Source organism: Thermobia domestica, chromosome 6 (assembly GCF_964235325.1).
Source record: "Thermobia domestica chromosome 6, izTheDome1.hap1.1, whole genome shotgun sequence".
NCBI lineage: Eukaryota > Metazoa > Arthropoda > Insecta > Zygentoma > Lepismatidae > Thermobia > Thermobia domestica.
The window spans coordinates 50157623-50174560 of record NC_137459.1 but is presented as its reverse complement, the minus strand read 5'-3'; the positions used below and the strand labels follow the sequence as shown (position 1 = coordinate 50174560).

Sequence of the window (16938 nt, the reverse complement as noted above, 5' to 3'; positions counted from 1 at the left end):
CCAATGGAAGTGCATTTTGGCGTTCACCCAGTGTCGTGACCATAGTGCTCTCAAACGGATCGGGTTGACCCGACCCGACCCGGATCGGGTCAACTCTGGTCGGGTTACGGGTCGGGTCGGGTTGTCGGGTCAGGCTATTCGGGTCGGGTCAGTCGGGTCAGCTCGGGTCGGGTTGTCGGGTCGGGTCAATGAGGTCGGATCACGGTTCGGGTCAGTCGGGTCTGGTCGGGTCAGTCAATTCGGGTCACGGGTCGGGTCGGGTCGGTCTTCAACCCGACCCGACCCGACCCGTTGAGAGCACTAGTTCCAACGTTGCAAGGTACCGACTCCTACGGTATAATCTCAACTTGGCTGAGTTCAACCTATGATCAGAGAAGCCCATGTAACTAGGCTACAATCTCAGCATTACCTACCTCAGATTAAGGCAGAGATACTATCTACATTATCGGAACCGTGGCCCCACATAGAGTAGTTTCTAACGCTCTTGTCTTTGATGTGAGCGGTCCCGCGTTCGATTCTCATTGGGGACAATCTGTCGAAAAACTTAAAAGCTTTTTCTCTGGTCAGCCATCCTGAGTAAGGTTTTCTTGGTGTTTTTTTTCTCATTCATGCCAGGCAAATGCCGGGATGGTACCTAAAATGCAGGTCCCAGGCCGCTCGCTTCCTTTCACAATCTTTTTTTCTTCCCTTTCCTCGGATAGTGTGATCACTGAGGGGCATCATCATTCATAAGTTAGGGGCTAACATGCCATAGGTGTCGGAAGTCCAAAAATATAATTCCTAATCCTAAACCTACACTATTGGAAATAATGACTCGTGCATTTTCCCCATTTCGAAAAGGGACGAACCTTTCCTCCCCTGTAGCTTACCTAACTTTATGAGCAAGAAACAAAATGTGAATGTAGAATTGGGGATATTACTTATATCCCCAACAAGAGAGAAACTGTCTGACGCTGACGCAACATTAAGGAAATTGATTGCTTAACACTCCCAGACCTGTATCTTTTATATACTACTGAAATGAAATTATCGGGGCTCAGTGGCTCAGTGGTAGAGCGTTCACCTCTGGTGCATGGGGTCCTTGGTTCGATCCCAGGTCGCTTCAAGTTAACTTTGCGGTGGACAAACACAGTGTGTGTGAGTTTTACCGAGGTTCTCCCGTTTCTCCCCATTTTATTCATTCCATCATTTCATTCATTTCTCATCATCACCGTCTCCATTAGTCTCGCCAGCATAATCGTGGGACGTAAACCTGAAAGATTTCATTTGAAATGAAATGAAATTTCTCGTCTGACGTCCACCATTTATGCCCTGCAGGCTAAAGGATACGGATTATTGCTGAAAGTGAATGATAATCAAATAGTTGGTGGAATGAGAGTATTGGATGAGACAGGAGGATACGAGAAAACTCTTGGACACGATGTTATTCACCACCAACTTGCATGTCATGGAAGGACTGTCATGGTCATATTGCTGAGAAATGGCCATGTTTTTCCTCAACTTTTACACTTGGTGAACATACGCTGACACTCTCGACTCTCGCAGAAATGTAAGACATATATCTACTCATAAGTACATTTTGATTCGATTTGATTTTGAGTTTAGCATCCCTTTCAGCAGTGACGCTATATGAGACGTGGACCTACAGTTAAACGTGAGATCCGAGCCACGTGAGCTCCCGTCAGGAATCGAACTCGATTCTTCTACGCCAAAGAAGTGTATGCTAAAGCTTAGCCACAAAGGAGCTTACTCACAAGTATAGTGTTGGATTGTCGGCTTATTGGGTTAATTATCGAAGCAAAGTAATCACGAGTGTATTCTCTCCATCTCAAAACGTTAAAACGAACCTATGAGTTCATTGAAATTTCCACCATCACTTTTATTTAATTTAGAAAATAGGATAAAACAAACAGAAAATCTACTTACCCGTTGAATAAACTTGTGTGCAATCGCCTGTATCATTCTTCACAAGATCCAGTTGGGGTAGTTCGATAGGATCCACTACAAGAGGAATAATTGGATCCCATACAAATACTAGGTCGTCAGTTGTGTGAGATACTGCAAAGCATAGAAAGTAGCTAGTGTCATTAAAATATATTTTTGTACTGTATAAAAATTGCCGACGTAATGCGAAGTTGTACCCAGGGATATGTTGAATACAATTAATATATGAGAATGAGGTCAATTATAAAAAGAAACATGGTCTGGTGGTGTTAAGATGTAGTTACGCATAGAGACATTACCATACAGGGTGTCCCAAAAGTAAATTTTGATAAATGGAACCGCAGATTCCTAGTACCAAAACAAGAAGGAAAGAAGTTTATATGACAGGGGCGAAGCTAGACAGCTTCGAATGTGGGGGAGAAAGAAACTTCACACTTAAAAAAAGGAATTTGCCGAATTACAAAACCGCATTGAAGATGTGCATGAACAGTTAGACAACACACCGGAAGTGAAGGAATGCATTCGAAACTCACGATTAGCACGTTGCATAGATATGGGAGGACAGCACTTTGAACAACTGTATGTACGTTTATGGTTAGCACGTATGACCTAGTAGTGTGTAGTACTACTCTATGCTAGATATTTCATTACAAATGCAGTACGTCGTTGTGTATTTTGCCTGTTATTTCATTACATTATACGACTAGTTACACTTGTTTTTCTTTCTACCCTCTCTCTGCAAGTTTCTATCTGATATACTACATTCCATTGCTCCCTGAGATTATGCAATCATGCTCAATGGTATTTACTTTGACTCCCATTACACATGAACGTGCAGTCGTGCCATGGACAACAACTTCTTTCTGTATGGTTTTCATCATTCCATGTTTCATTACCCCTGCCGTTGATACATTCGGTGAATCCCTAAATGATGTAAGGATGATCTCTGGCGCAGTTATGTAACATGCGTATAACATGTCAACCCAATATGACTTTCTTTTTTCTTTTTTTTTTTTTTTTTTTTTTTTGTATTTACGAACCCCCTTCTTGGCTCCTATCATTATTCCGCTGGCAGGTGTGAAGTTCCTTTCGCCCCACATTTGGAGTTGTCTAGTTTCGCCACTGTCCACTTCTGGACTACATGTCATATAAACCATTTTTTCTTGTTTGGGTACCTGTGGAATCCGTGGTTTCATTTTACCATTACTTTTTGGACACACTGTATAGAATACGTAGCTAATCACATTGAATCTCCAGAAGGTGAGTCATTCGTTTCGTGCTTAACCCGTCAACGCCCAATGTCACCTACAGGTGACAATACTTTAAAGCTGTCTTCTTGTTCACCAATCATCCACCAGAGGGTCCTAGTGAACCACTGTAGCACCAGCTTCTTCCCTATATATGTTGCATCACCGCACAAAAAAGTTTCGAAGTCGACGTGTGACACTGGACGTTGACGGGTTAAACACAAGCGAATAATGAGATGTAGCAACGCTGAGGCGCTCTCATTTAAAGGCAATGTAAAGCATTGCCGCAAATTCCTTAACGCTTTTTCTTAATTGGGACTGTAGCCATGAGGGGGGGGGGGTAATTGAGGCCCCGAACCAGTGAATTATGTGTTTATTGGACTTGTTTAATACTTTAAAAAAGTAACAGGGAAACACATTAAAATAAAATAACTGAAATGAATTATTCACTTTGCTATTCTCATGTGTCTAAATAGTCCACAGTTGCGAATTTATTGCTATACTATCGAATAACGGAATATATTCTCATATAAATGCAAAGTCAAACAAATACACTTCCATAAACATTTTTTGTAAATTTCCTTACGAACAGTTTATTGATATGTTTTCTACAAACTGCGATTCTAACTGCACGTACTATTAAGACCCACACATTCAATACAGTGTTCAATAAGGTAGCACACTGAAAATATAACGCTGGTAGGAGTGAAAATCCAACCACGATAAAATAAAACGATTATAAATGTAGATTTTTAGCTGCTGATTACGAATTTATTAAATATTCCAGGATACCAATTGTTTTGTAGGAGCCATTTTTAGTAAACTTATAACGTAGAAAATGTGTTATCCACAATTAGGCATTCCTTCATTATATTTGGAGAGAACTTCTGCACTTTTAGCTAATCCTAAACAGGATTATTATTATTATTATTATTATTATTATTATTATTATTATTATTATTATTATTATTATTATTATTATTATTATTATTATTATTATTGTCACTCCTTAACCCCAAACCCGAACATACAGTACCCTAATTTATCATTCACTATCAGACCTGTCGCACATGATCTTTTTCTGCCTGTACCCCTACAATCAGAACATCTACAACCGTACTTTATTTTTTTTCTTCTTCTTCTTCTAAGCCCTTGTTCCCAGTTATCTGATGTCAGCTTTTCGAACCGCTGTCCTCCACCTGTTTCTATCTTGATTCACATCCGCTGTGACACCGTACTGTACCATATCGTTCTTAAACACAGTCACCACATTTCCTCTTCGGTCGGCCTCGGGGTCGTTTCCCATGCAGTACTATAGCATCCACTAGGTGAGCTACCTATTCCAAAGGTCTTCTTCTTACTTGCCCAAACCATCTCAGTCTACTTTCTTGCAGTTTTTTTTTTTAGTACTGGTTTCACTTTTACTGTTCTCCGGACCACTGCATTCTTAATTTTGTCCTTCCATGTCACTCTACACATTCACCACCTTCTTGGCCGCTACAAATTATTAACTGATTTATTACATAATATTGTGCAATAGGTATGACATGTCACTTAAGTTATACTTCCTGCGTTTTCATCTTGACTTCCCTTCTAAACATTATAACTTTGAACAAATTTCCTACGAACACGATAGAGATTTCAGCATCAATTACAAATATGGAAAAAGTGATATAGTGGGAAATATAGTAAGAGTATATTGGCAGATTTCTGCTAGATAGACACACACAAGGCATCAATTAAACATTACAAAAGAAGGAGGAAGACCAAGTGACATGAAGTAAGTGCTTTCGTTTTACTTCCTACGTTGCAGTGTTGGGCAAATTTCAATTGAATTAGCAATTAACAATTAATCTGTAAATTTAATTGTTAATTGCAATTAACAATTGAAGTAAGTAATGGTTAGTTGTTAATTGCAGTTGGCCATTGATAATGGAGAATCAATTGCAATTAAGCAATTGATTGAAAGTAATTGCAGGGGAAAGTAATTGCAATTGAATTCAGTCATTCAATTGCAATTGAAATTAATTGGCAATTAATTCAATTGCAATTGATTCCCACAGCAACTACTTTCAATTGATTGATCAATTGCAATTGATTTTCACTGATTAATTTTTAACACTGTAGTTCAGAGAGGGCGTGAGGCAATGAAAACTTTAGCCACGACCAATTGACACATCACCCATCGTGACCCACAACCCACCGTGACCCACTCTGACCCACCACCCACCATGGACCACTCTCACCCACTGTGACCCACAGACCCACCAAAACCCATTGTCATCAACTCTGACCCATGATTCACGCCCTCTTCTCTACTGACTAAAGAGTTTAAACTTGTAATAAAACAAGCCTATGAAATTATCATTCATCGGAGTTTGAATTTCTACGATCAACCGCTCAAGCACCGCTCTATTACAACAACGGCGGATCTGACCTTTCTAATATAAATAAAATAAAGAGTTTGTTCGTGTCTGTCTGTCTATCTTTGTGCGGCCTGTGAACCAGACGAGTGGACCGAAATTTTTCAAATGTTGGTCAAAGATACCTTGGTCCAGGTCCCACACCAAGGCGAAGCGTTTTTGACAAAATTCGAATAGAGGGATCTCAGGGAGGCGTTTACCGGGACATGCAAAAGTAGTAGAAAATGACCGATATCAGTGTCGATTTAATAGTTTTCGCGGTCACTGATATCAATTGTGAAACTCTGATCGCATTAACTTCCAAAATCACCCTATTCGGCTGCGGGCCGTGGGTCAACGGGGGGGGGGGATACCGAAACGTAAAAGTAATCTTAAATGACCGATATTAGTGTCAAATCTACAGTTTTCGCGGTTGCTGAGATGAATGGTGACACTACCATTAGCGATGACTTTCAAATCCATCCACCATTGTATGCGGGCCTTGGGTCACCAGAGGGGGGAGTTCCGAGACATGTAAAAATGATCGAAAATGACCGATATTAATGTCAAATCCATAGTTTTCGGGGTCGCTGAGCTCAATGGTGAAACTCAAGACCGCTTTTACTTACACATTTAGCCCCAACCAGCTAAGGAACGGGGGCATTATAAAGGGGATCACGAGACATGTAAAAATAATCCACAATGACCGATATTAGTGTCAAATTCATAGTGTTCGCGGTCGCTGAGATCAATGATGATACTTTCATTAGCGATTATTCTCAAATTTAGCCACCATTGTATGCGGGACAGGAGTCTCTGGGGGGAGGGGGGAATTGCGAGACATGTAAAAATAATGGAAAATGACCGATATTAGTGTCAAACTTATAGTTTTCGCTATCGCTGAGGTGAATGGTGATACTTCCACAGGCGTTGACTTCTAAATACAGCCCCCATCGTCTGCAGGCCAGAGGCGTTTTTTTTTTTTTTTTTTTTTTTCAAAATTGGAACCAGAGGACCATAGGGTCTTTCACCGGAATATGTAAAAAGTAGTAGAAAATGGCAGACGTTAGTCTCATATTCATAGTTTTCGCAGTATCGGCTGGGGGCCAGAGGTGATTTTTTCACAATTCGAACCAAGGGGGTCTGAGATGGCGTTCACCGGGATATGTAAAAGTAATAGAAAATGAACAATATTTGTGTCGAATCCATATTGATCGGGGTTTCTCAGATGTATAGTGACACCCCCGATAGTGTTTACATTCAAATTCAGCCCCCATCGGCCATTCCAATGAAAACGCATGTACGTTGCTGGATATATATTCACACAAAATATATCCAATTTTAGAAATGTTTCTTAATTGTTCTCCCGTTGTCCAGTTTGTTTACATTGATATTTTATCTGATCCGTGCGAAGAACGGGTATAACAGCTAGTACGAAATGGTAAAGTGTTTGTCATGGACCAAATTACAATGAATTCAATTATATAGATAATAATTATAATTATAATTAATAATTATTTCCTTGTTGAATTATAGATACTTTTCAGTGGAAAAAAGAAAAAAAAATGAAAGTCCCAAATCAATATAAAATAGACCAACGTAAAGGAAAAAATGTATTAAATTTTCCATATGATTAAGCTTACAAACTTGAAATTTACATGTAATTAAACTAAATTTCCATTTTTGTGTCGTTTTGTGCACCTATTTCCTCGTTTTTTGCGTCACCGGAAATGGGTCAATTTTATCCTACAAATATGGCGGAACAAGTTAATGCTGTACTGTCAGGAACGATTTCCTTCACATTGTCTTGTGCGTATTTTCTACCGTTTTGTAAGCCTATTTCCACGTTTTGTGAATCAATGGTAGTGGGTCAAAAGGGGCATTCAATGTGGGAAGAAAAAATGACCCACTCTCCCACCAGTATCGAATGTCAAGGTCGCTTTTTCGCATTGTTTAGTGCATGTTTTGTATCATTTCTGCGCATATTTTCACGTTTTGTGCCCCAACGAAAGTGGGTCAAAGAACTAAAAATGTGACAGAAAAAGACATATTTATCCCACTTTCAAGGCCCATTTTGACCTTTGTGCACTTCCACTGATGCACAAAGCGACACAAATCATGAATAAAAAATGAGAAGGAAACGACCTCGACATTCGATGGTGACGGAACAGCATTAAGTTATTCCGCTATACTTGTAGGCCATTTTGACGCATTTTCGTTGTCGCACTAAAGTGGAAATAGGAGCACAAAACGGTACAAAACAGGCACTATACAATGCGAAAGAACGACCTCCAAATTCGATAGTGGCGGAACAATGACTCTTTTTCCTCACACCTTGATGGACCATTTTGACGCATTTCTGGTGATGCTCAAAACGTGGAAGTAGGCGAACAGAACGGTGAAAAAAAACACACTAAACGATGTGAAGGAAACGTCCTCCAAATTCGTTAGTGGCGGAACAGCATTAACTTGTTTCGTTATATTCGTAGGTCAATTTTGACCCACTTCCGGTGACGCACAAAACGTACAAAACAGGCACTAAACGATGCGAAAGAAACGAACCCGAAATTCGATAGTGGCGGAACAGTGAGCCATTTAACTCCCACTTTAAAGGCCCTTTAACTCACCTCGGGTGATGCACAAGACGAAAAATAGGTGCACAAAACTTAAAAAGACACTAAACGATGCGAAAGTAACGATCTAGAAATTCGATAGTGTCGAAACAGTGGGTCATTTTCGTCACAGCTTGGAGGCTCATCTGGACACACTTCTGGTGACGAACAAAACGTGGAAATAGGGACACAAAACGGAACAAAACAGGCACTATTCAATGCGAAAGGAAGGACCTCGAAATTCGGTAGTGGCGGAGCAGTGAGTCATTTAACTCCCACTTTGAAAGCCCGTTTAACTTACTTCCGATGATGTACAAGACGAGGAAGTAGGCACAGAAAACTTCCTTAAGAAATAGGCACTAAAGATGCGAAAGAGACGACCTAGAAACTCGATAGTGGCGGAACAGTGGGTCATTTACATCACACTTCGGAGGCCCATTTAGACAAACTTCTGGTGACGCGCAAAACGTGGAAATAGGGGAACGAAACGGCACGAAAATTCACTAGTCGATGCGAAAGGAAGGACCTCGAAATTCGGTAGTGGCGGAGCAATGGGTCATTTTCGTCTCCCCTTTGAGGCCCATTTTGACCGTCTTCCAGTGACGCACAAAACGTAGAAATAGGCGCACAAAAGGGTACGCGATGTAAAATTAACGACCTCGAAATTCGATAGTGGCGGAACTTTTGGATATTTTCGTCCCATCTTGAAAGCCAAATTTGGCCCACTTCCGGTGACACACAAAACGATGAAATAGGGGACGAAACGGCACGAAAATTTACTAGTCGATGCGAAAGGAAGGACCTCGAAATTCGGTAGTGGCGGAGCAATGGGTCATTTTCGTCCCACCTTTGAGGCCCATTTTGACCGTCTTCCAATAACGCAAAAAACGTGGAAGTAAACGCACAAAACGGCATAAAACGATGTGAAGGGAATTCATTGGTGGCGGAACAGCAATAACTTGTTCTGCCATGTTTGTATACCCATTTTGACCCACTTCCGGTGACGCACAAAATGTGGGAATAGGCGCATAAAGCGACACAAAACACGCAATAAACATGCAAAACAAAGTACCTCGAAATTCGTTGGTGGAGGAACAAGTTTATGATGCCGTGAGCACCAATATAAGTATATACTGTAGTTATTACCATCAAGGCTGAGAACTGCAAGGTCCAATTTTTTAGCCAAAGTAGAAGCCCAATCGGGATAGTGATGTCAACCGGCTCGGCTCGGTTCAATTGAGAGTACAGCTTGAGCTGGCTTTGTTGGGATGACCCATCGACTGGGCTCAATTGAGCCGATGGCTTGAGCCGGCTCGGTAGGAACGAGTCATCGACTCGGCTCGATTGGAGCCAATGGCTCGAACCAGCTCCGTTGAAACGAGTCCATAGGCTGGGTTCGAGTCAGCTTAACTGAGTCGATGGCTGGAACCGGCTCAGTTGGGGTAAGCAATCAGCTCGGTTCGGTTCGCCTCGTGTGAGCCATCGGCTCGAGCTGGCTCGTTTGGATGAGCTGTTGGCTCGGCTCACTTCTCGGTTCGGCTCAATAAGTGAATGAACTGTGAGCGAGCCGCTTGAGTCGTTGACAACCCTAAACCCGGGTCGAGCAGTTTTGAACACGTTTGGCTGGAGTCCTATAACTTTTAACAATTTTTGGCTCGAGCCCGAATACTTGCTCCTCCTGAACTCAAACCTAGAACCTCGTGACCGATATTCTTGCCTCCTGAAGATTTCTTGACGACCAAGATCGACAGCCAACTAATTTTTAGTATTCAGATACAAACCGCCTATATTCCATGTTTATACAGGTACACGGTGTTGTAATAATAATTAGTTATAATAGTAGTAGTAGTATCATTGATAATTATATTGTCTATGTAGGATACTTGAAGAGAGTAGTACTTGGAACTACACAAAGGATTTAGCTCTAATTGGCTCGTTTTGGCTCGACTCGACTGGAAACTCGATCCGAATTCGAGTCGAGTTGGAGAAATATTTCGAGCCAAGTTCTCGAGTCGAACTCAAAGATGTCTGCTTCGAGTCGAGTCGAGTTTTAAAGAAAACTCGCTCGAACTCGCTCGTGCCCATCCCTATTGTATGCATGACGGGCATATAGAGTTCTTTCGAGGGGGATAGAACCAAAAACATAATATATTTTTTTAAAAAATACTTAGTTCCACGGCTTTCTTCCCAAGGGGCGAAAGGATGGTAGTTACCCAGCATTTCTTATAAGTACCTTATTTGAAATATGTAAAACAGTAACAAGTGGACAACACAATATACACACATCTTCTTATATTCAGTTTTAATTGCTGACTTCAATTGCAATTAACAGTTACAAGTTTCAATTGTCAATTGCAATTAACAATTAAATGTTTCAATTGCACCATTTGCGATTGACAATTAACAATTAAAAGTTTCAATTGCCTGGTGACCAATTAACAATTAACAATTGACGAAAATTTAATTGCAAATTTTATGATTAAATTCAATTGCAATTGAAATTAATTGTCAATTACAAATTGAAATCAATTGCAATTGATTTCAGATGCAATTAATTTTCAGAGCAATTACTTTCAATTGATTGATCAATTGCAATTGATTCCTTTGATTTTGCGCAACACTGCTACGTTGTAACATACATGGTTCAAAACATACTGACAGCGTAAAAATTGCATGGAAGAAAATTCCCGTCTTCATCGTGGACAATTGCAGTGTAAAATTCTCCGCCTCGAAGAAGTGGTACGTGTTGGAGCAAAATGGTATTAAGATTTGAACTCTACAACGTGAAATCTATAAGAAACATCCAATTCGACTGATGAGAGCGAAAAAAATATTTTGACGACCTGTATAATAATAATAATAATAATAATAATAATAATAATAATAATAATAATAATAATAATAATAATAATAATAATAATAATAATAATAAAAAGTGTCTATTGACATATGCTATTACGTCGTCTAGTTTGTTGGTATGGAGAATAATGTACTTTTTTCAGTATTGATCCTACATAAGACACAGACCTACAACTACACAGGGTATCTGAACTACATAAACTCCCACGAGCAACCGAAACAAGAACTCCTGCACTGTAGGTGCTACAGTTAATCATAAGGAAGTTCAGCTGTGTACCGTCTAGTGTATTTACCTAGAATTTAAGGAATAATTGCCAATGATGAGCTTTCATGAATTTTAAAACATTTTAATATTAACCCCATCAGAAAGTCGTGGTCGGAAAGAGGGATTACCGCCGTCGACGGTGGTGGGCCGCCAACTGTTCGTGGCGCCACGACGATCTACTTGTTCAAAGTTGCCGACCTTTTGCCGAGGCGACAAGTAGTTGAAAATCGTAAAATAAAATGCCCTTTGCCGACTGTTGCCGACCGTCAGAGTTGGCCAAACAGTCGGAAAGACCTATTTCCGACGGCGGCGCCGGCGCATTTAATGCTCATTTCCGGCTGTTTTCCGACTGCTTGGCAAGGCAACTATTCGTCGCGGTCGAAAATCGCGCGGAAAAACGCAATCGGACCGCGGCATCTGGTCGGCATGGACAAATTTTTCCGACTGTAGGTGGCAGGATCCTGATGGGGAAGATATGAGAAAACCTTTTGACATGGTTAATCAGGGGTATTTTTATATAGGTATTTTGTCATTAAAGTCCACTATAAATTGGAAAAGTTTTCGGTTGTCGACTTTTAATCTTGAAAATTAAACAACTTGAGCATATACGAATTCTGCTTTGGGTTCGATTTCCAGTGGGAGAGCACAAAATTCAGAATCATTCGTTTGCATTAATCATCCATTTCTTTTAGCGTAAAGGGTATAAACGTGGGACGTTAAACTAAAATGTCATTTCATTTTCACGACTTTTGCTTCCACCATTCGAATACTCTATTTACAAAGAAAAGTTTTAATAATTATCAAATCTTTATACGACAGTGTTTTAGTTTCATAAATTTTATTCGGCAGAAATATATTAATGAACAAACTCCATGGCTCTGGATAAGTAGAGTAACAAATAAAACACAGTTCTGACCAGAGCAGAATGAAATATATTAAAAACTATACTTACAGTGTGTTACAAGAGTGTTTGTGTCTGATGAAGAGGACGTTAGGTCCTTGAAACTGTAACACATTGTAAGTATAGTTTTTAATATATTTCATTCTGCTCTGGTCAGAACTGTGTTTTATTAGAAATATATTAAAATGTATATTAAAGCTTATTATCCAATCAACGGTTTTCAGTTATCAATAAAGCTTGGAAGGAACGCTCCCTTTTATAAAGCAGTCATTTCTAATTGTTAGATGTATGAAGGGAGAGAATGCCTTTATGCTTAAACCTTCAATAGTGAAAAACATCTATAGCCAAGGACGGGAAGGGGAGTAGGGGAGAAGTGTATAATTATGAGTAACGATGAAGCTATGAGGAGCGCCGTAACCTAGATTTTTTTTCTGGGGAGCAAACATTAAACGCGTATTAGCTCTCCTAGGAAAAGTTGTTTTACCAATTCTTGGTCCCCCTTTTTCCATCTTTCTCTTACTCTTTTTGGCCCCCGGAGCCTGTGGGCCCTCCCTAACGGCAAAGTCTACGGGGCCTTTAGTTGCGCCTCTGGGCTCGCTCCATACATGACACATTAATTAAGGAGACAATGTTGACAAATCTCAAAGCCATACGAATAAATATTGTTTCTAGGGCACCTAATAGTAGACTTTTTTTTTACTTGAAGTGGTCCACGATTCATTTTTTGTTTTATTTACCTTTTTTCGTGCTGTTTTGTTGATGTAATGTAATGTACCTGTTTGGTGCTTAATTTATAATTTCATGTTCGTATCATATGTGGTATAAGACAATTTTGTCTTAAAATGGGCCCCCTCAAACGGCGGGAAGCTTCCCTGGGAGGCAGTTTCCCCATGCCCCTCACAAGTTACAGCCCTGGCTATGAGTAAATTGTTGGGAAAAAACTTGTTGGCGTGTGATCAAAGTAAATGAAATGAAGGCTGTAACGCGAAATTGCAATGTCATAAGATGTGTGACTAAGCAGAAACACTATAGCACGAACAAAAGAGCAAGTACAGACGAAGAGGTGAAGATGTTGGCAACTCCCCAGCTCTCTCATTTGCGAACAGCCTTCAAAGGTAGCACAGAGCACCGCCTTCTAATGCCATCAAGTTTGTTCCACGCTTTAGTACATCACCATCAACCATCGATTACACTACTGATCTTCCTGTTTACCTGTCAACATTATCTTTTCCAACATTCAGCTTTTTATTTGTTCCGTATGTTTGTTCGTCTGGTTTACTTGGGACGGAGGAGGCGAACTGTGACACCACAGAGCAACAAAATGAAATGAAATGTAATATTTCACTTTTATGTCCCACGTATATGCATTGTAGAGATGCAAGGGCTCGGGAAAAAAACGGCTTTTTTGAAAACAAAAACGGCTTTTTTCTGCTTCGCTTTTTTGCTTGGGAAATTTTGGGCTTTTTTTCAAAATTCTGCCTTAAATTGATAAAGCAGACTTTGTTTCGCTTCTCTATAACACAAAAACTCATTTAATTAGTGGTTGATGCCGTTAATAATATAAAACCTCGAAAATAAAGTATGAATTTCGAAAAGATATTTCAAACAATCTTTCTTCAACATATTTACATTATGAATTCCAAAGGATTAACCAATATATATAATAAGAATTTTTTAACCTCCTATGTACAAAAGTAACCCGGGTTGGCAAGAACCATGGTTGTTTTTGAAAATGTCAAAAACCCGTTTTTGGGGGGAAGTACAAACCAGGTTTTTTGATTTAGATATTTTGCTTTATGTATTTATATTACATATTCAAGAAATAAGTTTGTTTCGCCTTGGTGTTATTATACAACAACGGGGTTATGCTGGAAGAGGTCCCATAAGCTTAAAAAAGTCCGGTCAGTAAATTTCTTAAATTGAGAAACTCCCGCACTAGCCATCGGGAAAATCCCGTCATTACTTTAAATGTAAAACAATAACGGGATAATACTGCTATTGCTTTGCAAGTAAAATTTAAATGTCGACGTATCATAATCTGTATGCTAAAACCAAGGTACTAAATTACAAATTTAGTATGTAGATATCACTGAAACTCTAATCCAAGCTGATGTTGGAAGCTACGTAGGCAATCGATAAATTTTGCCAATTTATATCAATATATTTAAGTAACCTTGGATTCTTTATAAAACAACAGGCATTCAGGCATGCAGAAATATACAATTTGGTTTCGTTTTGTATGTTTAGGCTTAACATCCTTACGTAATACCGAGGTTATCAAGGAGAATACTTTCGCTTAAAGTGACGTAAGGACCGCTACTTGATTTACGCATGAAAGAAGGGATGTGGTTGGACCGAGAATTGAACAGGGGACACCTTGATTTAAAAGTGAAAAAGAAATAAAACTAATGCAGATGGTTTGATATGTGGAAACGTCACCATAAAGTTCACACGATTCGCATTTTTCGTTTTTATTTATTTTTTTTTTTTTTGGCTTAAACCAGTTATTAAAAAAAAAAAACTGCTTCTGTAAACCAGCCCACCCTAAAAGAAAACACTTCTTTAAAAATAATACATACATAACAAGCAAAATTGTATATAGTATTTTTACTACAAAATATTCCATACCCTCTTTTTGAAACAAAATAAAACATAAGAGAAATACTTAGATTTATATGATACACTTAAAGGCTGCACATCTAGAGCTTTGCGTTCTGTATATCCCTTTCCGGCACCTGGTTTTTTGGGCTATTTTTTATACTTTCAGTCAAGCAGCTACTGCATCGTCACTATTTATCCTAGGATCATGGTTCATACCTCATTCTCTTCAAATGGAGCTGGCTTTCAAATGATACCACTTGCATGCATATACCAGGAGCGGGAAAAATGATGTCAAAAGAAAAATTTCGGAGGGAAATTTTTTCTCGCACTTTGGGCCCCTCTGGGGCGGCCCTGTGTGAACGTACCCATGCAAAAAAATCTGGTAAATAGTACTTGATATACTAAATGTGTGTGCCAAATTTCAAGTTTCTATCTTGAATACCAAGGGCGGGAGAAATTTTATCAGGAATTCGCACCATGCCCCAAATTACCGTAAAACACCATGATCTCAGGTAAAAAATTTCCTGAGACATCCCTAATTACCCTAGGGTCATATTTCGCCCATCATTATCTTCAGCTTAGGACTGCCTTTCAGGCGGTATGACTCACGTGTCTCCATCATGTATCTAAGGCGGGAAAATGAGAAAAAACGGGATTTTTGGGTCTAAATATCCCTTTTTCAACTTTTACCCCCCCCCCTGAGCCCACCTGTTTTAACACAGAGATTTGAATAAAAATCTGGTAAATACTACTCGGTGGGCTGAATGTTTATGCACAATTCCAATTTTCCAGGTGCAAAAGTGAGCCCGCCAAAAAAAAAAAAAATACCGACAATGTCCCATATTCCCGTATACAGAGGGAAATTTTTAAACATTCCCTGAGACATCCCTGATTACCCTAGGGTCATGTTTCGCCCATCATTCTCTTCAGAATAGAACGGCCTTTCAGGCAGTACCATTCACTTGTCCCCATCATGTATCTAAGGCGGGAAAATCCCGTGAAAGGGATTTTTTGGTAAAAAATTCCCTTTTTAACGTTTAGCCCCTCTGTACCCTCTGTTTTAACGCAGAAATCTGAAGAAAAAATTTAGTAGATACTACTCGGTGGACTGGATATTTGTGCACAATTTCAATCTTCTACGTGCAAAAATAAGCCCGCAAAAAATAATACCGAAAATGTCCAAAATTCCCCTATACAGAAGTATATTTTGGTAAAAATTCCCTGACACTTCCCTAATTACCCTAGGGCCATGTGTCGCACATCATTCTCTTCAGAATAGAACTGCCTTTCAGGTGGTACCATTCACTTGTCTCCATCATGTATCTAAGGCGGGAAAATGAGGAAAAACGGGATTTTTGGGTAAAAACATCCCTTTTTTCAACTTTTTGACCCTCTGGATCTCCCCCTGCTTTAACGCAGAAATCTGAAAAGAAAATCTGGTAAATACTACTCGGTGGACTGCATGTTTGTGCAAAATTTCAATCTTCTACAAGCAAAAATAAGCCCACCAAAAATACTTTACATAACCCCCTCAAAAAGTATTACACGAAAATATAAATTTTAGACTTATGATGTCATCATCTCCTATGTCTCGACGCAGGAAAGTGTGAAACCATACGTAATGTCTTCTACAATGCCTCTGGATTTGAAAAACAAAGAAAAACCCGGACGAAAAAGCTCAAATAGGAGAGTTATAACGCAATGTACCATGAAACACCCCGTATGGTACAAATTGTACCATGGGATCCCCAAAGAGATATTCTTGAAATTCTACAGTTAAGTTTTATATAAGCACCATCACGGTTTACCCAATCCTCAAGTTTTCTGAATTTTTAACAAGAGGGATTCAACATATCATTACGGACACCCCCCCCCCCCAAAAAAAAAGAAGGACTACAGAATATATTTAAGTTAAGCTAAATACAACTGCACAACAAACATGACTGAGTGGTTAGCTTTTGTGCTTCTATCGGGAAGTCCGGAATTCAACCCAGCATTCGACAATTTTGACAAAGCTTTTCTTCATTCCATCTATGAAGTAGAAATAGTGTGTGTACTGTGAGTTGATTGACTTCCTTTCTTATCGTTTTTAAATCGTTATTATTAC

The 16938-nt window shown here is 39.4% G+C and overlaps 1 protein-coding gene across 1 annotated transcript in view; it reads right to left on the bottom strand.

The window, feature by feature from the left end:
* Positions 1-16938, bottom strand: part of LOC145687178 (glycine receptor subunit alpha-2-like) — a 536410-nt gene that overhangs the window by 13246 nt on the left and 506226 nt on the right. Inside the window, exon 7 of the mRNA XM_081760642.1 lies at positions 1927-2058. Coding sequence (XP_081616768.1) covers positions 1927-2058 — 132 coding nt within the window. The remainder of the gene's footprint in view (positions 1-1926; positions 2059-16938) is intronic.